Source organism: Haliotis rufescens, unplaced genomic scaffold, assembly GCF_023055435.1.
Source record: "Haliotis rufescens isolate VD_foot unplaced genomic scaffold, xgHalRufe1.0.p SCAF_11, whole genome shotgun sequence".
In the NCBI taxonomy this organism is placed as follows: Eukaryota; Metazoa; Mollusca; class Gastropoda; order Lepetellida; family Haliotidae; genus Haliotis; species Haliotis rufescens.
The window spans coordinates 7437718-7463311 of NW_025963791.1; the positions used below are offsets into that span (position 1 = coordinate 7437718).

The 25594-nt window shown below is 39.4% G+C and overlaps 1 protein-coding gene across 2 annotated transcripts in view; it reads right to left on the bottom strand.

Moving 5' to 3' along the window:
* Positions 1–25593, bottom strand: part of LOC124151765 (sodium-independent sulfate anion transporter-like) — a 56669-nt gene extending 31076 nt beyond the window's left edge. The window contains exon 1 of one of the 2 annotated variants that reach the window (XM_046524403.2): positions 25486–25593. In XM_046524403.2, coding sequence (XP_046380359.2) covers positions 25486–25500 — 15 coding nt within the window. In that variant the 5' untranslated portion in view covers positions 25501–25593. Of the gene's footprint in view, positions 1–13273; positions 13411–25485 lie in introns of those variants that run through there. The other variant, XM_046524404.2, reaches the window with a different exon arrangement.
* Between the last annotated feature and the right edge of the window lies 1 nt (position 25594).

The following is a 25594-nucleotide window of genomic DNA, read 5'->3' on the forward strand; positions in this document are numbered from 1 at the left end:
CTGCCGCAAGGGGTGACATATCTGGTAAGGAAAGGGACTCTGTTCACCCAGCAGTGAGTGGGTACCTGGTAGGATGTGAAGGGAATATGTCTGCCGCAAGGGGTGACATATCTGGTAAGGAAAGGGACTCTGTTCACCCAGCAGTGAGTGGGTACCTGGTAGGATGTGAAGGGAATATGTCTGCTGCAAGGGGTGACATATCTGGTAAGGAAAGGGACTCTGTTCACCCAGCACTGGGTGGGTACCTGGTAGGATGTGAAGATTATATGTCTGCCGCAAGGGGTGACAATGTCTGGTAAGGAGAGGGACTCTGTTCACCCAGCAGTGAGTGGGTACCTGGTAGGAAGACATCTGATATGGGAACAACAATATAATGGATGGGCATTGTTTTTTGGCAGAAGGAAGTTCACGATTATATTTATTTTCAAGATAAAGAAATAAGATATGCTCGTCTGAATGCTTCGCCCACTTGTACCAAGAAGTTTGAAGCTTTGACACTGATTGGCTGATCAGACAGTTCACCTGACATGGCCTCCAACAGACAGATCTTCACACAGGTATCAAAAGTAAGAGATCTGATGTTAATGAGATTGCAAGCCTGCCTCTATCAGGTGACCGTTCACTCCACGTCAGTGGTTACATAATCACCTTTGCAATGACTTGTTTTTTTGACAAGGCACCCTTCATGTTAAACTGAAGATTTATTATAATGCTGTGTTGAACTAACAATCTGTATTTCGTCCTTTTCCTTCTATTTCAAGAGCATTTGATTTTAGCAAACTACCCTCAAATAAATCCTGACAAATTTCAATATTGTTTCATTCTGGTTCCCGACTCTTAGCATATTGACCAAAGAAAAATCAATTAATTCATTTATCTCTTAAACAATTAAGTAGTCTGACCTTAGCATCATGTGATTGTTAATAGGGATAAATCCTAAAGCACTGGGAAAGTGTGGAAGAACAGATACAATAGGATGTGAGGAAGTCAAAGAACACATAACTCCTAATTCATAACTCGTAACACAAAGACGGCCTCCGTGGTCTTGTGGTAGAGCGTCCGCCCGGAGAGCGGAAGGTCCAGGGTTCGATCCCGGGCCGCGTCATACAAAAAGACGTTAAAAGATTGTACTTGTTGTTACCCTGTCTGGCGCTCGGCATTAAGGGGCTAAAACAAGGACTGGTCGGCTCGGAGTCAGTATACTGTGTCTGAGTGGGGTATTCATGTTAAACTGCGGCATGGTATCTCAGTGAGCTAGCACTATAAATCGGCATCAGTCCGGACTAGTACAGCAGCCACACAAACACACACACGTACATGCACGTCGCTATATAAGTGCAATAATCTTGGACGCGACGTTAAACCCAATTTCACCTCACCTCACCGTAACACAAAAGGGGGTTCTGCAGATATCATGAATCACATTAACATCATTCAGGCCACAAAGTCTTGTTTTCATCATTTATTGAAACAACAACTGTAATGGAAATCAAATGTAATTTTGATTTTGATTATGATTTCCCAACCTCTCAAACCCCAATTCCACCAAAACAGCCTTCAAAAGATTCCAGGGTTGCATGGGTGGCCAAGTCGTCTAATGCGCCGCGATTTCCTGTGCAGAGTTGCGGCCCTTGGGCACGCCAGAAACCTATGATTGTTTGTTTGAATCCCGGTTCGCCCCGATTATGTTTCTAGGTTTGTCAGCACCATACCCGTGCTCGTGGGTTTCACTGAAGTGGTAAACGTCTGAGACCTGCATCACTCCGGGCTTCCCTCCCACATTAAGCTGACACACCGAGATATGACTGGAATACTGTTAAAAGCGGCATTAAACCCAACTCACTCACTCACTCACTCACTCACTCACTCACTCACTCAAAAGATTCCAAACCTCCCAGTCTTTCCTTATTCGCAAAAATATATTATACACCTTTAATAAGGGTTGAGACAATAATTAGGACTGGACTGGACTGGTGAGAAACAAGAACAGTATTTCATGCTGCCTGAAGTATGGGTGTTGTCGTTACACACATAATGCTCAGATCACTTTGTAGTATGATATCACATCCTGGCCGGGTCATGTGGCTATGACAATACTAATATTACAGCTATAACACTCGGGTTACATTGTCCACAGGATACTTAACATATTTCCCTTTGTGGTTGAAATCATCATGAGAGGAAGTTTAATAGCAACATGGTAACAACAAAGAAATAAATGTTTCCGATCCGATTTTGATGCTTACAATTCAGCCTGTGATCTGAAAAAACATTAAATGTATCTAGATTTTAGTATGAAGTTGACATATACAACCACAGTAATACATGCATCCATATAGGCTGTTTTGATATAGCTGGAAACTGAACTATTGCTGTGGCCAATGGTGGCATGAACAAAATACAATCACATTGAAATAAGATCTATTACTCTGATATGATATCTCAAGAGCTGAAGATCTGTTGACACCTATAGGCGGCCGCATCAGGTGAACTAGTAAGCCAATCAGTGTGGAGGCTTCTAAGTTCTTGGTGTAACAGCGGTACTCTGGTCCTCTCAAAGATAAGAGAGTACTTGTTGGGTTCAAGGGATTTATTTTCAATGGGCGTAGAGAACTACACGGTAGTCCGGATTTGCCCTAAAACATACATAATTTGATATAAATATCATGGGTATCATTATAAAGGCACTATATAACAACAATACTAATTATACATTTAAATCTATAATTCCTTACTTTTGGCATATATATATATTAACAAATCCTTCCAGATAAAACAAATTACACTCTCTCTATATATATATAGTTAATCATACATAATTAATAAAACATAAATAGCATACCTCGTCTCAGGGACGCAGGCTGGAAACTCTCTTATATAGAGATGTGCAGTGAAATAGCCCTGCACAAATAAGTATACTACATATAAGTATACTACATATAAATATATCACATAGCCACAGTTACACTTGCATGTATGGAATACAAGCATTATAAATTCTACAAAATACTATACATATATACATAATACATATACATATATCACTTCTAACCAGTTTAAGTCTATTTAATTAAATGTACATTTGGCTATTATCTCAGTAAAATACACAGTTAAGTTGAATTAAGAATACATTAAAATGTCATAATACAATGCTAGCCAAAATACTATATCCAACAACAATGATTAAAATACATAACCTAAGCTTCCAGATAAATAAAGTAATAATTAAATGAACTTACCCTATATGATTCAGTGCAGAGAACGTGTTGAGAACGTGTTAAGAAAGTATGTCCTGACTGCTCAGTAGAAGTGTGATCAGTGTCCCCACATAATTGCAGAGAACATGCAACAAAGCTAGATCACAAAGAGCACCTAATCACAGGCCAAGCCTGTGACCAACCCATTGACAATAGCCAAGAAAGAAATGGCTGAACTACCCAAGCTATATACAGAACTAGCTTACCTGTGAATTAGTAGTTTTTGTGCAAGTGTTGAAGTTAACACAAGTATTTAGTAAAATAAATGTTAAATATTTAGGTTAGCTTATTAATTTAATTCATGTTTGGTTACTATGATCATACTTTAAAATCTAACAATATTCTATTTACAAGCATACTGCTACATTCTCCCCTGCCACAGAAAATGGCGTCCCGAAATATATTCTATGTTACAGCAGAACCAGTTATCAGAAATAACATAGCCTTGTAGGCGTCTTCTGGGAGGTCCTGCAAAAGTCTGCCTTCAGCTAGAGTCTTAAGAAATGATGCTCTTGTTTTCCAATCTGTCAACAATGTTGGTGCTTGACTCATACAAAACTCTCCTCTTCCCATCCAGGCTGGCGGCTGACGCTGTCTTGTAGATCGCCTAGGTGGTAGAGTTGGTAGAACTCTCCTAGGCACCCTAATAGGTTCTGGATCTGGTTCTGGTTCTGGTTCTGGTTCCTGTTCTGGCTCTGGCCCTGGTTCTGGTTCTGGTTCTGGTTCCTGTTCCGGTTCCTGTTCTGGCTCTGGCTCCTGTTCCGACTTTGCCACTCCTTCTTCCTCAGCTTCCAGTTGAGGACTATCACCAGCTGTGGAATTACCTCCTTCTTCCCCCTCTTGAACCATTGCAGCAGTGGAATCTTCTAATTCCACATCTACATAGGTTTCATGTCCATCTGCTTCAGCTTGTGGGGCAGCATTTGACGGAATGCTAACCACTGAAGACACATCAGTGAGGTCCACAGGTTGTGACTCAACCAGTACTATGGGATCATCGTCAGACTCGCTGTCTGATAGTGATTGGGTTGACTCTTGTTCCTTCACTATTGGTCCCAGGTACTTCGTTCTTGGCTTTGGAACGGGAACAGTCCTAGTCATGTCAGTGTCGATCTCTAGTGAACCCACTGGCAGCAACAAGTTTCGATGAAGTGTCCTTAGTCGTCCATCTCCATCTTCCTTTTGTACACAGTACACTGGGATTTCTGGGTTGGGCTGGTCCCTCACAACATAGATGCTTTCTTCCCACTTGTCTGCCAGTTTGTGCTTTCCATCAAATGCCAGCTGCTTTACTAAGACTCTGTCTCCAATGTTGAGAATAGCTCCTCTGACCTTGATGTCATACCTACTCTTCTGTCTCTCCCGGGCTCTATGTGCAGCAGCTGTTGCAAACTTGTAGGAGTCAGCAAGCCGTTGGCGCAGATCTTTGATGTAGGTGGTCTTAGATTGTCTACCTTGTGGAGAGCCTATTCCAAATGCAATGTCAACAGGTAAACGTGGCTGTCTACCAAACATAAGAAAAAAAGGACTTTCTCCGGTCGATTCATGTCGTGTGGCATTGTAAGCATGAACAAGTGGTGCTACATATGACTTCCAGTTGGTCTTCTGGGATGGTTGCAAAGAACCTAACATACTTATCAGTGTCCGATTGAATCTTTCTGTCATTCCATTTCCTTGTGGGTGGTAAGGTGTGGTGGTGCTTTTTTCTATTCCTGCCAGCTTACATAGTTCCTTGATTAGGTTACTCTCAAAGTTGGCGCCTTGATCTGCATGTAGTCTTTGTGGAAAGCCATAGTGTACAAAGAAGTTGTTAAATAGGACTTCTGCAGTGGTCTTCGCAGTCATGTTCCTAGTAGGGTAGGCCTGAGCATATCTTGTAAAATGGTCAGTCAGAACAAGAATATGTTGATATCCTCCCTTCGACATCTCCAGTGTAAGGAAGTCAACGCAAACTAACTCAAGGGGCTGGCTGGTAGTGATGGAGAGAAGAGGAGCTCTGGCTTCTGCTGGTGTTCTTCTGAAGCATCTGTCACAGTTTTTTATCCACTGATCCACATCTTTAGCCATTCCAGGCCAGTAAAATCTATCCCTGCAGAGAGATAGAGTCCGATCTCGGCCGAGATGTCCAATCTCATCATGAAGTCCGTTTAATGTTCTTTTGATGAATTCTGCCGGGAGAACTAGTTGCTTCCTTTCTTCTCCATCCATGGTAGTAATTCTGTACAACACTCCCTGTTGTAATTGGAGATGACTGAATTCTCTGAGAAGACCAGTAGGAATATCCTCTGGTATCTTGTGGTGATGTAGTCCGTCAATGACTCTGTTGAGTACTGGATCCCTGTCTTGTGCTTTCCTCCAATCCCTTAGAGTGAAGCTAGCTATGTTGTTGCTGTGTTCAACGTCGTCATCTGCAATAACTTCAGCTGCAAAGCATAAACTCTCAATGTAGTTAGATGTCTGACAACTATTGCAGATCGCCTTTACAGATGTAGTAGCTATAGTATCTGTCTCGTCTTCTTGTGGCAACCTTGAGAGCGCATCAGCATCTATGTTACCTTTACCTGGACGATACTTAATATCAAAGTTGAATGCGGAAAGAGCTGCAATCCACCTGTGTCCAGTAGCATCCAATTTGGCTGTAGTCAAAACGTATGTGAGAGGGTTGTTGTCTGTCAGTACAGTGAACTGATTTCCGTAGAGATAGTCATAAAATTTCTCTGATACTGCCCATTTTAATGCTAGGAACTCCAACTTGTGTGCTGGGTAGTTCTTCTCTGCTTTATTCAGACCTCTGCTGGCATAGGCGATGACTCTCTTTTGTCCTTCTTGTTCTTGGTAGAGAATGGCACCTAATCCGAGTGAGCTTGCATCTGTATGAACCTCAAAAGGAAGACCATAATTCGCATATCCAAGAATAGGTGGCTTTGACAAAGCATCTTTCAGTTGCTTGAAGGCTGATTCCTGATCCTTACCCCAAGTCCATTTAACTTTCAAGTCTGTTTTCTTCTTGAAGCGATTATTCTTCTTCACTGTGGGAGGGAGCAACTGTGAGAGAGGCCAAGCGATATTAGAGAAATTCTTAACAAATTTTCTGTAGTATCCGGCAAACCCAAGGAATTGACGAACTTCCTCTGGACTCTTAGGAGTTGGCCAATTCAGTACCTTCTCAATCTTTGTAGGGTCAGTTTGAACTCCATTTGCTGATACAATGTGGCCGACAAACTTTGCTTGTTCTTGTAAGAAGTTACACTTCTTGGGTGCCAACTTTATTCCACTTTTCCTCAGACGTTGGAAAATCCTTTCTAATCGAATGAGATGCTCTTCATAAGTATCAGAAAACACGATGAGATCATCCAGGTATATCATACAAATTTCCAAATGAAGATCTCCTAACATATGTTCCATCTGGCGTTGATATGTAGCTGGAGCATTTACGAGTCCAAAAGGCAAGCGATTGTACTCATAAAACCCAAGAGGTCCAACTGTAAAGGCGGTTCTTGCTTTGTGACCTTCCTCTATTTCTATCTGATGGTAGCCGGACTTCATGTCCATAACAGTGAAAAACTTGGATCCTGCAAGTCTATCAAAGATTTCTTCTGCGCGTGGTAAAGCGTAGGCATCTTTAACCGTGCGACGGTTGAGTGATCTAAAATCTATGCACATACGCAGAGATCCATCAGCCTTGCGTACAAGGACTACATTAGATGCCCATGGGCTATAAGAACGTCTGATGATTCCACAAGCAAGTAACTGTTGGAGATGGTCCTTCACCTCTTGAAACATAGATGGCGGTATGCGTCGATGTCTTTCCTTGAATGGGGTAGGGTCTGTCAATTCAATCCGATGTTTCACATCAGTGTAGTGGCCAACATCTAAATCTCCTGTTGAAAATACATCGCTGTATTTCTGAATTAACTCTTCACCCATCTTCTTCTGTTCCTCAGTAACTTTATGAGATATGTTCACCTTGTCCAGTGGGTGCTGTTTTACTTCAGTGGCAATCTGTTCCAAGTTGATGGGTGCAACTTTCTCAATTTGGACTGGTTGTATCTCACAGATGATTGTCCTAGGGGAAACAACTATGGTCTGGTTGGTCAGGTTTGACAATTGAACAGGAATTTGTAGTGATCGCTTGTACTGGTAGCGGAATAATGCAGGAGTTATCTCTATCCCCGGTGATATAGATGTCTTCTTGGCTGGATGAAGCATAACACAAGTTTCTCTATAAGGCAGTTCCTTGTAGAGTGAACACTTGACTGTTACAGTTCTGTTGGGAGGTATAACTACTTTTGACACCTCACAGCTACGCATAAGTCCAAGGGTCCCATCTTTCCTTTTAAGTTCCTTATCCTGCAAAATGATACTCCTAAAGGCAAGATACCAAGGTGTGTGCATTTTGCTGACTTGAAGAAAGTTAGGTCCAGTTGCCTCCCTACAGCTCTCAAGAGCTGGGATAAGGTAATTAGTCCCCAGTAAAACAGGTACACTCTTGTTGTACTCACTATCTGGGATGACTAACAATAAACAATTACTTTTGAGACCTGGAGATAACCCAGTAGTTTCAACTGGAACTTCCACATATCCCATATAAGGCAATGTCTCACCATCAGCACATTCAATACGAATGAAATCACCTAAGGTCTTAATCTCCAATGATGATAAACACTCCTTATGGAAACTTTCCGGGATAGTTGACACTGATGATCCTGTATCTAGGAGGGCCTTATGTGAAACACCATTGATGATGACATTTGTCTCGTTAGCTGTTCCAATCAATCCAGCTGGTATCTTGAAATGGACGACTTCAGTGGAGCTCTGTCTGAAAGAACCTAATGTCTGCCCCTTGACATTGGTCCTCTGCCATTTAAAGGTCCACGCCTCATATGATCTATGTTGACACGACAGCCTCTCATAAGGTGACCATATTGTCCACACCTATAGCACTGGACTCCAGACTGTAGTTCAAAATCATGAGGTAGTTGTGCAGGATTATCAGGATTACCATGATGATGTTGATAATGATATTGTCCCTTGTGTTGTGCCTGGGATGCGGTAGGAGTGAACTGATTCATCCTTGCCTCCAGATTATCAATCTTGGATGACAGCTTGTCAATGACTCCCATCAACGTTGATACTTCAGAGGTTGGTTGAAGTGAAGCCATGACCTTGGCTGGTACAGGTTTCTTCTGTACTTCCAGTTTCCTTTGCTCCTGGTCATATTCAATTCTCCTAATAGCTACTCGGAGCTGGTCGAAATCCTGTATGGTGTCAAATTTGTGTCCTGTTGAGTCCTTCAGTTCCTGCCTGAGTCCTGACCAGAAGACTGTCCTGAGAACAGAGCTTGATCTATCCTGTTGGATGAAACCTTGTAAGACAAGCCTGTCTAACATGTCCTCAAGTCTGCAACCCCATGCTGTAGCATCCTCCTTTTCCCCTTGGCGTGCACCATAAAACTGGGCCATAAGGACTTCACCTTGCTCCATGACTGATGGACTGAATACACTTTTCAGTTTATTAAGAACTGAAGTGAGTGATGCAGTGTGACCTAACCTCATTATGACACGGGCAGCTTCACCCCTAAGGGCTCTCCTGAGCGCCTGTAAGATCTCATCCTCAGAATGAGTCTTACTGCAAACGAAACTTTCAACCTCGTAGTGCCACACATCAAATGAAGTTTCACCTTTGGCCGTTGGATCACCAGAAAAACAAGAAAAACGAGGTGCTTGTTTAAAACTAAACGAACTGGGCAAACTTTGGGTTGGTGGAATGGCATGATGCTCTGACTCCTCAGATTTAAACTGTGGACTACCAGTAGCGCCCTGCAACTCCTGTATTGCTACCATACCTGCTACCCAATCCCTGAGCTCATCCTCAGTCTTACCTTTTGGTGTAACACCTAGCTTCTCAAATCCCGCAAGAAAAGAAGCCAACTCATCAGAAGATAATTGGGACATGATGATAATGTAGGTATACAATTATGAATGAATCCGAAGTGAAGGTAATAGCTTGACCTTAAATGAACACGAACAAAAAAATGTAAAGCTTATAAGACCTACATGGAGAAACAATGCATAATTAACGTAAATGTAATCCTGTATACAACTTAAGGGTTAAGAGTTTATAGTTTAGTTTTGCTTTATCAACTATCAAGTTTACGATAGTAATGGTTTAGGTTTAGTTAGGTAACAAAATTAGTTTAGTTTACCAAGTGTTGTGGGTTAGTAACCTTTACCTGACAACTTAATCCATACTGTACTGATACAACTGACTCACAAGACCACACTCAAAGATTAAACAGGATAGGACAGGTGTGCTGAAAGAAGTGTAGTGCAAACTTACCTCATATAATATTAATTAAATACTAATATAATATTAACTATATATAATATTAAGTAACTATGTATAATATTAATTAACTATGTATAATAGTAATTAAATGCTGAGAATTAGTGACAACACAACTGAACAGTAACTTAACAATATACTCTTTTATGGTATATGCCAAGATTAGCTAAGTCTTAAATAATAACACTACCTAACAGTTCAATCAATAGGTCTGTGTTCTTGCAAAAGATGTCAACTAATAAACCAAGTAATGAATCAGTTAATTACAGTAGAATGTATAAACAAAGTAGTCTGTCTAAAACTAACTAAACTAAACTAACTAATACAAACTAAACTAAGGGCCCATAATACTAATTATGTACAATCACCGCAGCAGAGCTCAATATGGCTGCACAAAAAAACATACCCATTCTCATGCGCACATAAACAACATGGGTGAAAAAAACATGTCTGTTAAACAATAATGGCACCAAAGAATTATCAAAAATATGAAATACAGCTGTAAATATTAAGCATATCCAGTGTCAAAAGCCTGTATACAGACGCAAGTGTCTCTGATCACCAATAGGGAGAGTTCATGTACACATATTTACACATGTTCACTTCATAATAGTGTGGGGCACAACTTCATACACTGTCACTGCAGGGGCTGCTCATGATGTTCCTCTCACTCTCCTGGATCCATTGAAAATCAAGATCCCACCAGGGATGCCATTGTAACAGCGGTACTCTGGTCCTCTCAAAGATAAGAGAGTACTTGTTGGGTTCAAGGGATTTATTTTCAATGGGCGTAGAGAACTACACGGTAGTCCGGATTTGCCCTAAAACATACATAATTTGATATAAATATCATGGGTATCATTATAAAGGCACTATATAACAACAATACTAATTATACATTTAAATCTATAATTCCTTACTTTTGGCATATATATATATTAACAAATCCTTCCAGATAAAACAAATTACACTCTCTCTATATATATATAGTTAATCATACATAATTAATAAAACATAAATAGCATACCTCGTCTCAGGGACGCAGGCTGGAAACTCTCTTATATAGAGATGTGCAGTGAAATAGCCCTGCACAAATAAGTATACTACATATAAGTATACTACATATAAATATATCACATAGCCACAGTTACACTTGCATGTATGGAATACAAGCATTATAAATTCTACAAAATACTATACATATATACATAATACATATACATATATCACTTCTAACCAGTTTAAGTCTATTTAATTAAATGTACATTTGGCTATTATCTCAGTAAAATACACAGTTAAGTTGAATTAAGAATACATTAAAATGTCATAATACAATGCTAGCCAAAATACTATATCCAACAACAATGATTAAAATACATAACCTAAGCTTCCAGATAAATAAAGTAATAATTAAATGAACTTACCCTATATGATTCAGTGCAGAGAACGTGTTGAGAACGTGTTAAGAAAGTATGTCCTGACTGCTCAGTAGAAGTGTGATCAGTGTCCCCACATAATTGCAGAGAACATGCAACAAAGCTAGATCACAAAGAGCACCTAATCACAGGCCAAGCCTGTGACCAACCCATTGACAATAGCCAAGAAAGAAATGGCTGAACTACCCAAGCTATATACAGAACTAGCTTACCTGTGAATTAGTAGTTTTTGTGCAAGTGTTGAAGTTAACACAAGTATTTAGTAAAATAAATGTTAAATATTTAGGTTAGCTTATTAATTTAATTCATGTTTGGTTACTATGATCATACTTTAAAATCTAACAATATTCTATTTACAAGCACGAGTAAGCAAAACACCCAGATCATCATATCTGATTTCTGTATCTCGAGGGGCGGTCGGGTAGCCTAGTGGTTAAAGTGTTCGCTCGTCACGCCGAAGACCCGGGCTGATTCCAGACAAGGGTACAATGTGTGAAGCCCATTTCTGGTGTCCCCTGCCATGATATTGCTGGAATTTTACTAAAAGCAGTGTAAAACCATACTTACTCACTCACTCACTCACTCACTCACTCTATCTCAAATTAAAGCTTCAACGACCTTTTCCGAAAATTATAAATAATGAAGTCCTCTCTATTATATTGTTGTGGATAGTTCATACACCCTGTTGTTTTTGAGCACCATGGCATCTACACCCAAAAGGCCACACAAGCAGTGTGTTTACATGCTATCGCAGTGACAGAACTTTTCTTGTCAAGGGCAGTTAATTCACATACAATCTCATTAAAATCAGATCTAAATTTTCGTTACCGCTAAACAAAGATCTGAGGACATCCCATTACGGGTCACGTAAGAACGACCTTTCACGCATTTTGACCAACCAAGAAATGACTGATAAGTAATCAACATTGGCAAATCAGAAGGTAGCTTTCTCGAGCTTTACGACACTAGTTTCAAACTGGCGACTACGCTTCGAAACATATTTTGACGTATTCTCAATAAAAGAAATTTAAAACTGATAAGATGAACATTCTGGAATGGCTAATAGATGGCTTAGATTGTATGGATATAATCATAAAGCCTGTAACTGTCGTTCGGAATACCCCGCGTTAAATATATATTGTGGTTGCATGATTAGAAAACACAATCTGACTGTCACTTTCATCATCTGGTAAGCGACGCTCTGACTGGTTGGATGAAAGGTCGTTCTGACGTGACCCGTAATGGGATGTCCTCAGATCTTTGTTTAGCGATAACCAGAACTAAGATCTGATTTTAATGAGATTGATTCACATAGAGAGTGAGAGTGGTTTCCCTTTGACTACGAACAATGAAACATCTGATGAAGTGAGCACCATAGCATGTATAGCCTTGATGGCATACTGTTTGGGAATCATTTAGTCCATGAATAAATATTCCATTAGGAATAATAACGGAAAACAATCCAAGTTTATTCTTCAGTGTCAGTGACTGTTGTGGACAAAATACTTAAGATATATAAGGTTGGTTTACAATCTTGGTCAAAAACCATTGTGTCAAACTTTGATTTGTCGAACTTATTGTTATCTCGAAGTAAAAGCTTGTTCCCAGCGTACTCCTTCTTTATTCATCATTTTCGGTTATGTCGAACCTCGATTAACTTGAATTATTTACATTGGTCCCTTCAACAGGTTCAACTTTGACACAATGCTGTTTGACTGTAGGTTGAATCCCATTACATTACTTCCCAAATCATCAGTTTTGCTATGCTTGTTGTAAGTGGCCACAAACAGGATCAGGTGGTCAGACTCGCTGACTTGGTTGATGCATGTCATCGAATCCCAATTGCGTGTGTATTTAGGCATGAGGTTCAGTTCTCATTCAATGTGTTTCGAGATGGACTTAGACACAAAACAACATCATGTCTAATGCTTGAAAACATGATTACACATTTTCATTGTGAGTATATGTTCAGGATTTCCTTCAAACATCTACCAAAAGGATGTTTGTTCAATCTCATCAAAATCAGATCTTAGCTTTCTGATTGGCTAATGGTGACTTCGTGTCTGACGTGACACGTAATATGATGTCTTCATATCCTTGTTTAGCAGTAGAGAGAGCTAAAATCAGATCTTAGCTTTCTGATTGGCTAATGGTGACTTCGTGTCTGACGTGACACGTGATATGATGTCTTCAGATCCTTGTTTAGCAGTAGCGAGAACAAAAATCAGATCTTACCTTTCTGATTGGCTAATGGTGACTTCGTGTCTGACCTGACACGTAATATGATGCCTTCAGCATGTTCAGATCCTTGTTTAGTAGTAGCGGGAACTAAACGCCGATCTTAATTAGATTGGACGTTTGATCAATGTGTTTGATGCAATCTATCTGACATATGGCCATACCGAGATGATGCACATATTTCTTTCCCTGGTAGATAGTTTATCTTTCGCTAGATGTGATATCCTACATAGTGACAGTTTGCAGGAGATTGCTTAACATGCTTCAAGTGCAAGTCTCGTGGGTCTCGCTTTGCAGAATTGGATAGATCATAACATTGTTAATGAAAATATCACATTCAAAACATAGAAAGCAGAGAGTAAATAAAGTCAATTTGCACTTCAGTCCTGCCTATCAATTGTTCAAAGATTGAAACAAATGTACAGCAGAACCTGAAGACACATTAAATCATCCCCAAACAAAAAGCAATCTGTCACTTACTATGGATTAAAACAGGTTGCCAGTGTTTGATGCACTGAAGAATTTCAACAGTCAGGCCAGCTCCCAGTCTGGTTGTATTTGCCTTGGATTTCTCTTAATAGCATTAATGGGTTTCTTCTGTCTGCTCATTTGTTTGATTACTGTGTCCACAACTTATGTCAAGTTCCAATCTCATTAAAATCAGATCTTAGTTCTCACTATCGCTGAACAAAGATCTGAGGACATCCCATTGCGGATCACGTCAGAACGACCTTTCATCCGACCAATCAAGGCGTCCCTTACCAGATCATGAAAATGACAGTCGGAATGCATTTTCTTATAAATGCAACCTCGAAAACGTTAACATGGGGAATTCCAAATGTCAGTTAAGGCCCATACGACTGATTCCGTCAAAATCATCATCTATCTCTCGCTTCCATGGGATAAACATTTGAACGGAAGAGGCGTTGCATGGTATGTGGGAAGCACTGCCATACAATCTCAACCATATATTAGATATTCCGGAATGTTCGTTTGTTCAGTTTTCAAAATTTTAATCGAGAAATGTGTCAACATATTTTTCAAGCGTAGTCTGAAATGGATGTCGCCAGGTTGAAACAGGTTCTGTAAAGCTCGAGAAAGCTGCTTTCTAATTGGCTGATGTCGACTTCTTGTTAGTCATTTTAGAAGTCGGTCAAAGTTCGCCAAAGGTCGTTCTCACATGACCCGTAATGGGATGTCCTCAGATCTTTGTTTAGCGGCAGAGAGAACTTTGATCTGATTTTAAGGAGATAGGTCAAGTTCTGCCTTATTAGTTGTGTCATTATAGCTGTTAAGCATCACAAGATCACACATAGTAGATAGACGCTGCCAACCAATCTACATATCAACCAATCTACATATCAGCCAATGACAACAATTGCCATGCACCCATGCACCGATAGCTTTAGGCCACGCCCCTAAATAGTTTTGTTTGGGAATCTGAATACGGAGTTCTGTAATGTTATGACTTTTTCTTAAAATATACTTGCGACGTATTTGCGACACCCTGCAACTGCAGTGGGGTTAATCGATAGCCGGTGCGAATCAGGCATTGTGAAGATGGTTAAGGATGTATGCTGGTATGACTTGTAATTGTAGCGGCCACAAAATTTCCAAGTCCCGTGATGGGATTCGAACCACGGACCTTCCGATCAGAGGTCGGACACCTTGTCCACATGACCATAGAGGTTAACCCCGTCAGCAAGCTGACAAGGTAAGGATGTCATCTGTAGGATGACTCCACACCCTGCTACATAATCATAACTTCGTGTGTGAGGGTGTTCCGACGACATAACAAAAGTCAAAGGTGACACAACATAATAATATTTTAAATCGTAAAATACTATTAGTCATACTGTAAGGCAAAACTGTAACCAAGGTAACACAGCGAATGATTTGCCTACATGCATCTACAGTAAAGTAAGAATTCAGTGCAGTGGTCATCAAGTACCCCAAGCACAATAACATGCACACTGTCACCTATTATTTTCATTTTGAAAATTAAATAAAAAGATAGATTTTAGAAATACTATTTTAGAACAAGAGTCATCAGAAAATGACAAATCACCCTGTCCCCACAAATCATCTGTCTCTTACAGTAAGTCCAACTTGAAGAGAGAATTTCTATCTACTCTGTCTTTCCGTATACAAGAGTTAAAGTTAGAGTTATTGAGCTATAATAATAATACCATGGAATTGGGATTTATAGCATTGTATTTCTATGTCAGGTACACCCCAATATGAACAGTCACTGTCAAATTTGTTGTCGTGGAAACGGGGATTTTTTTTTAGAAAAATCCCTAAATCATGTAAATAGCAAAAGGCACCAGTTGCCAACTTGGAAGTGAGTGTGTAAAGTTTCATGATAGAATACCTTTCAGTTTCAAAGATCAGGTCCGGACTAACACACCACTGTGAACAGAGTCAAAGTCAATTTGTGGCCATGGAAACGGAAAAAATAAAAATTCTATCAAATAGCAAAAGGCACCACTTTATCCCCTTATTAATACACATACAGGTACCAAGTTTGGGTGAAAAATCTTGAATAGTTTTTTAGTTCTGTTCCGGAAACAACACCAACCTCTGTTTCAGCTATGTCTAACTTGTTTCCATGGAGCCAGGGAAAAATAAAAGTTTGAAAAAGGTGCCACTTCAGCTCCTCGTTAAAACATGTACTAAGTTGGTTGGAAAATCTTTCACGGTTTTCAATTTATGCTCTGGAAATTAAATACAGATGGACAGACAGACAGACAGATAGACCAGATAATGACTAGATCCCCTCAATTATATGCCGGGGAATAGAAAAATTAAAAACTCTTAATAAAACCTGTGGACATCTTTAGGCATGGTTTGATGCATGCTAAATTTGGTGAGTAGTATGTGGTGTTGGAAACATCTGCTAACCTGCTATCCTGTGGCCATTAATATTTCAGAAGGACCAGTAATTGTTCAAGCCTCATGTGTATTAAAATAATGACAACCTACATCACAGGAATTTTGCTAAATTTTGTAGCAGATTCCTGTCCTTAGACACCGGACGACCCATGTCCGCTCCTCCTCCTGATCAAACCGAGATTTTCCCCTTCTGCAGTTTTTTACTCCTTTTCAACCTTTTTTAACATTGTCAAGATTAACTTAATGTACAAGACAGTTATCTCTTCAAACTATTCTGTTCTTTACAATATGAATTCAAACTCTTAGTTATATTGTCACAAATAACAAAGTATTTGTTGCGAAAAGAGTAATGATAGACAAAAAACAACAAGCATGGGACATTTCACTGATACAGGAAAGTTAAAACATACCTGAACATGACATAATGCTATATCCTCCTTGCTGACATCCATCTATGGTTATTGTCATTAGATGATCACAATACAGTCATACAAGCTCCTAATCCCATTTGTCAGTCACACGGACAATAAACTCAACAAATATGAAGTTGATACATTGAAGCAAGCAGTACTGTTATTATCCTATGTTCAACAGATACAGCTGTAAGCTATGCTGCGCTACTTTCTACAGTTCTATCCCTTGCATTAAACTTTATATGGTGTTATTGATTACCATGATCACTATCATGGTAATAGTTCACCAGATATTTGCATGGTTAGAAGTAGTTCGTGGGGAGTCCTGTTTTATGCCAGTCAGCAATATTCAAGCCTCTGTAAATCCTTGATCAAAGCCTGTTTTGAACAATCATCTGCTTTGAATAAATGTCTGCCTTCAAGAATGCCTGTCTTCAATAAGTGTCTGCCTTGAATAAGTGTCTACCTTGAATAAGTGTCTACCTTGAATAAGTGTCTGCCTTGAATAAGTGTCTACCTTAAATAAGTGCCTGCCCTCAATAAACATATGCCTTTAATAAGAATTTGCCTTGAATAAGTGTCTGCCCTCAATAAGTGCCTGCCCTCAATAAACATATGCCATGAATAAATGTCTATGTTGAATAAATGTCTGCCTTGAATATGTGTCAACCTAGAATAAGTGTCTGCTCTCAATACACATAGGCCATGAATAAATGTCTACATTGAGTAAGTGTCTGCCTTGATGAGTGTGTGCCTTGAACATGTGTCAACCTTGAATAAGTGCCTGCCCTCAATAAACATATGCCTTGAATCAGTGTCTACCTTGAATGAGTGTCTACATTGAATAAGTGTCTGCCTTGAAAAAGTGTCTGCCTTGAATAAGTGTCTGCCTTGAATAAGTGTCTACCTTGAATAAGTGTCTACCTTGAATAAGTGTCTACATTGAAAGCATGTCTGCCTTGAATAAGTGTCTGCCCTCAATAAGTGCCTGCCCTCAATAAACATTTGCCTTTGATAAGGGTCTGCCATGAATAAATGTCTGCCTTGAATAAGTGTCTACCTTGAATAAGTGTCTGCCTTGAATAAGTGTCTGCCCACAATAAGCATATGCCTTTGATAAGTGTCTGTCTTAAATAAGTGCCTGTCTTCAATAAGTGTCTGCCTTGATGAGTGTCTGCCTTGAATAAGTGTCTACCTTGAATAAATGTCTGCCTTGAATAAGTGTCTGCCTTGAATAAATGTCTGCCTTGAATAAGTGTCTACATTGAAAGTGTGTCTACCTTGAGTAAGTAAACAATGGAGTCATGGCCAGGAAAACCTGTGGCTGAAAGCATCTGCAACGATCCATGGTGTCGGCAGAGACCATATAATATTATATGGTCTCTGGTGTCGGATACAATGACAAGTCAGCCAGGTCACACATTGTGACCACCCAATCCTCATTCTACACACTTCCTATGATAAGCATGGTGCGCTGGGGACCTATTCTGACCAGGAATCCACAAACAGCAGAGCAAAACTTAGGATACATCCACACATTAAATACTGTATCTGCCCTATGAAGCTGTGACCCTTCTCCAATAAGCACCCCCTGACCCAACTTCTAGACCAATCTGTAAGTCTTTTTCATATATTTATACAATGTTTACATGACAGTCAACATTTTCTTGTGTATTCAACTGAAAAAAGCAGCGTGGTAGGGTACACAATTGCCTCGAAACTATTACCATGGTAACCCAAAAAATATTAGTTTCATTAACGTTTGAACTAAGTTTGTTCACTAACACTCGATAACTTACAAAAGATGCAAATTGTTGTGTATGGATTAAATTTCCTAAATTTTCAAGCTCCCTAGGTGCTTATTATGGAGAATATGTTAATCACAATAATGAATGTTATCAATCATAATATGTTATGCGAAATGAACATGGTGAACGAGGTCATAATTTTCATATTATCTGTAACATTGTCCACACTTGAGTACACAAACCATAACCTTAAAGTGCTTTTGCATACACATGACTATAATACTGGTTTCTGAACAAGCAAATGTGTGCTACAAGTGTATAAATAGTTGCTTCAAACAAAGGCTATATTGTTTCATATCTCTTGTTTCTAGATAATGTTGTACAAAGGAATAAAAGGTTTCTATTGATATTTGGCCAACTGTTGTACAGAATGATCCAGCATTGTTCAAGGTAGAGATTTCAGCATTGTCCGGTCTGATAAGGATGTGCATTAAATTTGGAAACCATGCAAGTGTTCAAAAAGTGATGCGAAAAGTGTAATGCCCAAATTGTAATCATACTCTTCAAGATACTACAACAACAAATATAAAAAAAAAGAACCCTTTCTTCAACAGTCAATTTTACCGGTAATTTCTGTTAGTGTTGACTGAGTGTGAACCATGGTAACATGTTTGATAAATGGTTGAACATTTCAAATAATTGTTGCTTAATACCAACATTGTTTCTCACAATCAGTTGTTACTGACACCATTCATTGTTGATTGTTTGTTATTTAACACTGCACTCAGCAATATTCCAGCTATATGACAGGGTCTGTAAATAATCGAGTCTGGATCAGACTATTATTATTCCACTGCGAATATTTAAAAATATTAGCATTAGTATCAACTAAAATATACATTAGGATTTATATTTCTGTTCATTGTCTACTCTAGGAGAAAATACATTTATATTTATGTATTTCAGTTCATTGTCAACTTTAGGATGAATTATTTGCGAGAACAATTATAGCTAAGGCATGTTTACCACGATCAGCTGTTCATTTTGTTGACCTGCAGGGAACAAACAATTTCTAGGTCTTCGACAATGTCTGTTAAGATCCTAAATTAATATATTCAGAGCGATGACATGAAATGGCGGCAGTTATGAATGGTGTTACAGTTTGTTGGCCAAAAATATATTATTTACAATACAGTGCGTTCGTCAATTTCACTGTCTTGTAGTGTCTGTAATGTGTACTGTATCAAAGACCGGGTCTCTGACCGTATCAAATGAAATCTTATCAATATGGCTTTTTTAATTAATTAGAAGTTACAGTTCGTTATACATTGATTTTTGCTCCAGGTTCACCCTTTTGTTTAAATTAGCAACAATTAAGTCATTTATTTTCTGCACAAGACGGCATGTTTTCCATGTGCAGCAGCCAGAAAATGTTTATGAGTAACCTGAAGTTGAAAAGTGAGTGAGTGAGTTGGGTTTTACGCCGCTTTTAACAGTATTCCAGTTATATCACGGCGTGTCAGCTTAATGTGGGAGGAAAGCCCGAAGTGATGCAGGTCTCAGACGTTTACCACTTCGGTGAAACCCACGAGCACGGGTATGGTGCTGACAAACCTAGAAACATAATCGGGGTGAACCGGGATTCGAACCCACAATCATAGGTTTCTGGCGTGTCCAGGGCATGCAACGCGCCTTAGACGACTGGGCCACCCGTGCCCCTGAAGTTGAAAAGACTATTGACATTCACAATGTTTATGAGTTACATTTCAATGATTAAGTCACAGTTTTCAATAAATACATGTATGGACAAATCTGGAAGCAAACATATCACCAACTTGCTGTTTGGCCACTAGAAATAGTTCAAAATTCATTTGTAATTCATGCATGTTGGCCATTCTTGCAAGAGGGTATACGTTCATGAAAACCAGTGCTGTCTTATCTTAAGTCCAGGCGAATCTCATCTAAAATATGATCATTTGTGATCTGAAATTTGTATATTCTTATGGAGAAAGAGTTGTATGCATATTTATTAATGTTTGGTTTTGTCATTCCAAAATCGAAATTTGCTTGTGTTTTGAAACTTTACCCATGATTGCATTTTTTCTCTTGATTTCTGCACGGATGCACATACATATATGTCTTTATTTTCTGCTAGGATTTAAGTGACAAAAAAATATGGCTAATGACTTAGCAGAATACAAATTGACAATCAGGTATTAAAAAATGTAGTGCAAAGCTCCATGCAGTGCTATAGGAATCATTAAAGCACAGTAAGAGATGGCATGTAGTGTTGCGAGTGTTTCGATTGACAACTTTTAATTGAAGAAACTATTGAGTAAGTTTTTTATTGACAGTTTTAGATACAGTAGATCAGGGTTCACTCAAGGAATTTTCTGACATGGGCCCTTCATGTGAAAATTTCAAATATTCCCAAGGTACAGCACAATGTTAAAATGCCCATTGTATTTGAAAATGTGGGCCTAGAATTCTCCCTGGTAGATAATTTTATTCAAGCAATATGACTTTTCAATGTTAGTAGGTGAAAATGAGAGTGTCAATGCAGATAAAACTATTGAAAGATGTATGCTATTTTCAATCGCGTTGAATTAATGTTGATGCAATATCTATGACAACTATGCGAGAATAAAGCAGAATCGCAGCCTAAGTCAACCCCGGACTGTCCAATGATGGATATCCACTCACTGACAGGTGATAACAATACCTCACTGATGCAAATGTGTCCATAACAGACTGGAGACATAACAGCTGGATAATCAAGGATGTTCATCCCTGGAATTGCCACTAAACCCTAGTGGATACTGGGAAACTGATGAAGTAGAAATAACAGCCATTTGTCAGAACATCAACACGTTTATCAAGACACAGTAACTAATAAAAGTGGCACAGGTGGATGTGTGGCCAGCAGGGTCTAAGGTGTCATGATTCTCTATGAAGAGTTGCCTCCCTTAGGCATGTCTCAACCCCATGATTTTGGGTTCAAATCCCAAACTCAACCTGACTATGTTTCTAGGTTTGTCGTCTTCAAACCACACTTGTGGGTTTCACCAAAGAGGTAACTGTCCAAGATCTGCATCACTTTATGATAAAGAAACTGTTCAAGACATCTATACATAAACTGCCCATTGATATAAGTCACATGAAGCATGAATCTTTGGCAGGCCTTATTTGGTGCATTTCATAAGGTAAGGATACAAAGGAACACACATCTCAATTTCTTCAACTGTCAATTCTTTGGAAGTCTGTCTCACAGTTCCTGAATCATATTATATTCCCTTTCAACCAACCCATACTGTCGCGCTATAGCACTAAATGAAGCAAGTCTAGATTTTCCACAGGTTCAGGATCTGAACCTCCCATCTCACAGGGGCTCCTTTTCAGTTGAATGGAGTTGCTTGTTTCTATCAAAATTTTATGTTTTCAGAGACTAAGCATTAGTCCAATACTTTGGGGCAATAGAAAGATGTGATGCAGGCTGTTTTGTAGTGAAGCATGCAGGAATAAAAACCTAATAATTAATTTTATCATAGTCATAAGATACATCTACTCTGAATATAAAATGCTGTGAATGTTTCATAACCAATCTCTGACAAAGAGAACATAGTTCAAATGAAATTATATTTGCTTCAACTAAATAAACACTGATTGGCGTATAGTCAAGGTATTGACATGGTGATTCTAAAACGCTGCAGCTGTTGCTGAGGGCAGCATCACATGCCTTATTGTTACGCTGTGCGAATGATATCGCACATCACGTGTGGGGAATCAATCACTCATCTCTACAACATCGGCAAACACCTGTTACTTTGATCACATTAGACCCGAAGCAGCCTGTCTCATCTCTGTAGCACTATGCTGATGTGGGAAAATGTTGATATTCTGTTTTGTGACATAAGGACCTGCGTCTGCTCTTCTCTAACCAGGGATAAAAATGTTTCCATTTTCAAGTGTGCCACAGGCTTTCATTAAGATGTTTAGTGTGCCCTTTGGAAGTTAAGAGTATATATTATGATCACATTTTGTAATCATCATATTTGCAGAAATAATAACATTATGATAACTGTATTCATTGTAATGTTGTTTATAGATTTTCCATGCTAAAATACATTTGCATGGACAAACAAATATCCCAAAACTAGTTCCCCTTTAAAGATATCTGTGGGTGTTTTGTAATCACTGCATGACTCCATGTTTCTGTTGTTTAACAAATGATGGCGGCCTGTAAATAATCGAGTAAGTTAGTGAGTATGGTTTTACACCACTTTTAGCAATATTCCAGGAATATCACAGCGAGAGACACCAGAAATGGGCTTCACACATTGTACCCATGTCGAGAATCGAACCTGGGTCTTCGGCGTGACGAGTGAACGCTTTAACCACTAGGCTACCCGACTGCTCCTGTAAATAATCGAGTCTGGACCTGCGAAACCAGTGGTCATTACTGTGAGCAATATTCCACAATGGAGGGTAGGATGACATGCCGTCATCCTAGTCACTGAGTCTGACCACCTGATCCATTCGGTCACCTCATATGACCAGTATAGGTTGCTGGGGACCTAATTTAACCCAGTATTCCTGTGTGCGCTATTATTATCATAAAGTAGTATTAAGAACACTAAACACAAATAACCTATCTTTTCACAACTGATACACAGAAAAGTGTTTTAACTGTATATTTTAAGTCATTAAGTTGCAGACAAAGCATCAAAGACAGCATCATATATTACAAAAAGTACATTGAAATTCGATCTTAGGACTAGTCATGTATTTCTCATGGAATTTCCCGAAGTGAATGAAAGTACGCCTGCAACGTCCATTAACTAAAGCTTTCAAGACTAATCTGCCAACAGCTATTACTTTTAGTACTACATGTGGTTAAGCTGTTGGTAGGGCCAGAGACTCTTCATTTTCAGACTGAAACTGCAGTACTCTAGACTTGCAGACTATTACAGACTTGCATGGGCTGTATTGGGTATATTTGTTTCAGGGTCTGTATGACAGACTAGTAGGCTTGATGTGAAATGTTCACATTAAACCCACTAAAAGCATCGCTACCAACCAGACTTTGCACACAAACAGTAATTACTACTGTTAAAGAGACCTCAATGAGTGAGACTGACATGTCCGAAGTAGTTGCAAGGGTGACCTGAGACAGTGTCCTGCACATGTCCTGCACATGGCTGCCAGTTGTGCATATTGTGCACGTCTTGCCTGCAAAGGCAAACTCCCTGTCAAAAATATTAAAATCTTCCCACGCCAACCTAGCGCCTACAAATGTGCCCCTGCACATCTTCAACATGATCAGCACATCTGAGTTTCTCTGTAACTTAAGAGGTGGTTGGATAGCCTATAATGGTTACAGTATTAGAAGAACCTGGTTCGATTCCCCACCCCAGTGTACAATGACTTAAGCTCATCTTGTCTGTGCTATGATATTGTAGCGGCCATAAAATTTCCGAGTCCCGTGATGGGATTCGAACCACGGACCTTCTGATCCGAGGTCGGACGCCTTGTCCACATGACCAAAGAGGTTAACCCCGTCAGCAAGCCGACAAGGTAAGGATGTCATCTGTGGGATGACTCCATGCCCTGCTACACACTCCCTCGTCAACTGAAGGCATGTCCCGGCCGCATAGAAGGGTACTGAGGCTTATTTTGCTCAAATTTAAAATGAACGTGCTCAGCCCCACGTTGGGCGCCAATGTAGTGGCCATAAAATTTCCGAGTCTGGAGATGGGATTCGAACCACGGACCTTCTGATGCGAGGTCGGACGCCTTGTCCACATGACCAAAGAGGTTAACCCCGTCAGCAAGCCGACAAGGTAAGGATGTCATCTGTGGGACGACTCCACACCCTGCTACAATATAATGGAATAAACGCGAAAAGCATTGTAACATGAGTAAAGTTTCCCACGGTAGTAACAAGAGTAAAGTTTACCAGGGTAGTTACATGAGTAAAGTTTACCAGGGTAGTTACATGAGTAAAGTTTACCAGGGTAGTAACATGAGTAAAGTTTACCAGGGTAGTTACATGAGTAAAGTCTACCACGGTAGTTACATGAGTAAAGTTTACCACGGTAGTTACATGAGTAAAGTTTACCACGGTAGTTACATGAGTAAAGTTTACCAGGGTAGTAACATGAGTAAAGTTTACCAGGGTAGTAACATGAGTAAAGTTTAGCAGGGTAGTAACATGAGTAAAGTTTACCAGGGTAGTTACATGAGTAAAGTCTACCACGGTAGTTACATGAGTAAAGTGTACCAGGGTAGTTACATGAGTAAAGTCTACCACGGTAGTTACATGAGTAAAGTTTACCAGGGTAGTTACATGAGTAAAGTTTACCAGGGTAGTTACATGAGTAAAGTTTACCAGGGTAGTAACATGAGTAAATTTTACCACGGTAGTAACATGAGTAAAGTCTACCACGGTAGTTACATGAGTAAAGTTTACCAGGGTAGTTACATGAGTAAAGTCTACCACGGTAGTTACATGAGTAAAGTTTACCAGGGTAGTAACATGAGTAAAGTTTACCAGGGTAGTTACATGAGTAAAGTTTACCAGGGTAGTAACATGAGTAAAGTTTACCAGGGTAGTTACATGAGTAAAGTCTACCACGGTAGTTACATGAGTAAAGTTTACCAGGGTAGTTACATGAGTAAAGTTTACCAGGGTAGTTACATGAGTAAAGTTTAGCAGGGTAGTAACATGAGTAAATTTTACCACGGTAGTAACATGAGTAAAGTTTACCCTGTTCACACAAACACTGATAACTGATTGGTTATGGGGGATAATACGTGTCTACTTTGATGAAACACACTCCTGTCAAAAACTGTATGCATATTGTATATCAACCGTGTCAATCGCTGATAATAACTGAAAAATCTTCAAAGAAAATAAATAGATATATCTTCAATGGGAATATCTATTTTCGAATATATGCTAAATGTCATTAACTGAGGAGTAAATTTTCCATGTCATTTACATCGAAATGTATCGATTGACGTTGTGACACACTGACATGACACTGTGTGCCACCCCCAGTTGTGTAAAGACGTGTCGCTGAAATAAAAATGAAACTGCACTGGTTATTTAGGTGGTAATCAACAATTCAAACAAATTGATAAATTGACTTACATGTGTGGCAAACATTGCTTCTGTGTTTAAGATCCATTCGTACAAATATCTGGGACATCTTTACCGCAATCAGATTGACCCCGCGGTTCGGTCTAGTCACATGAGAGTC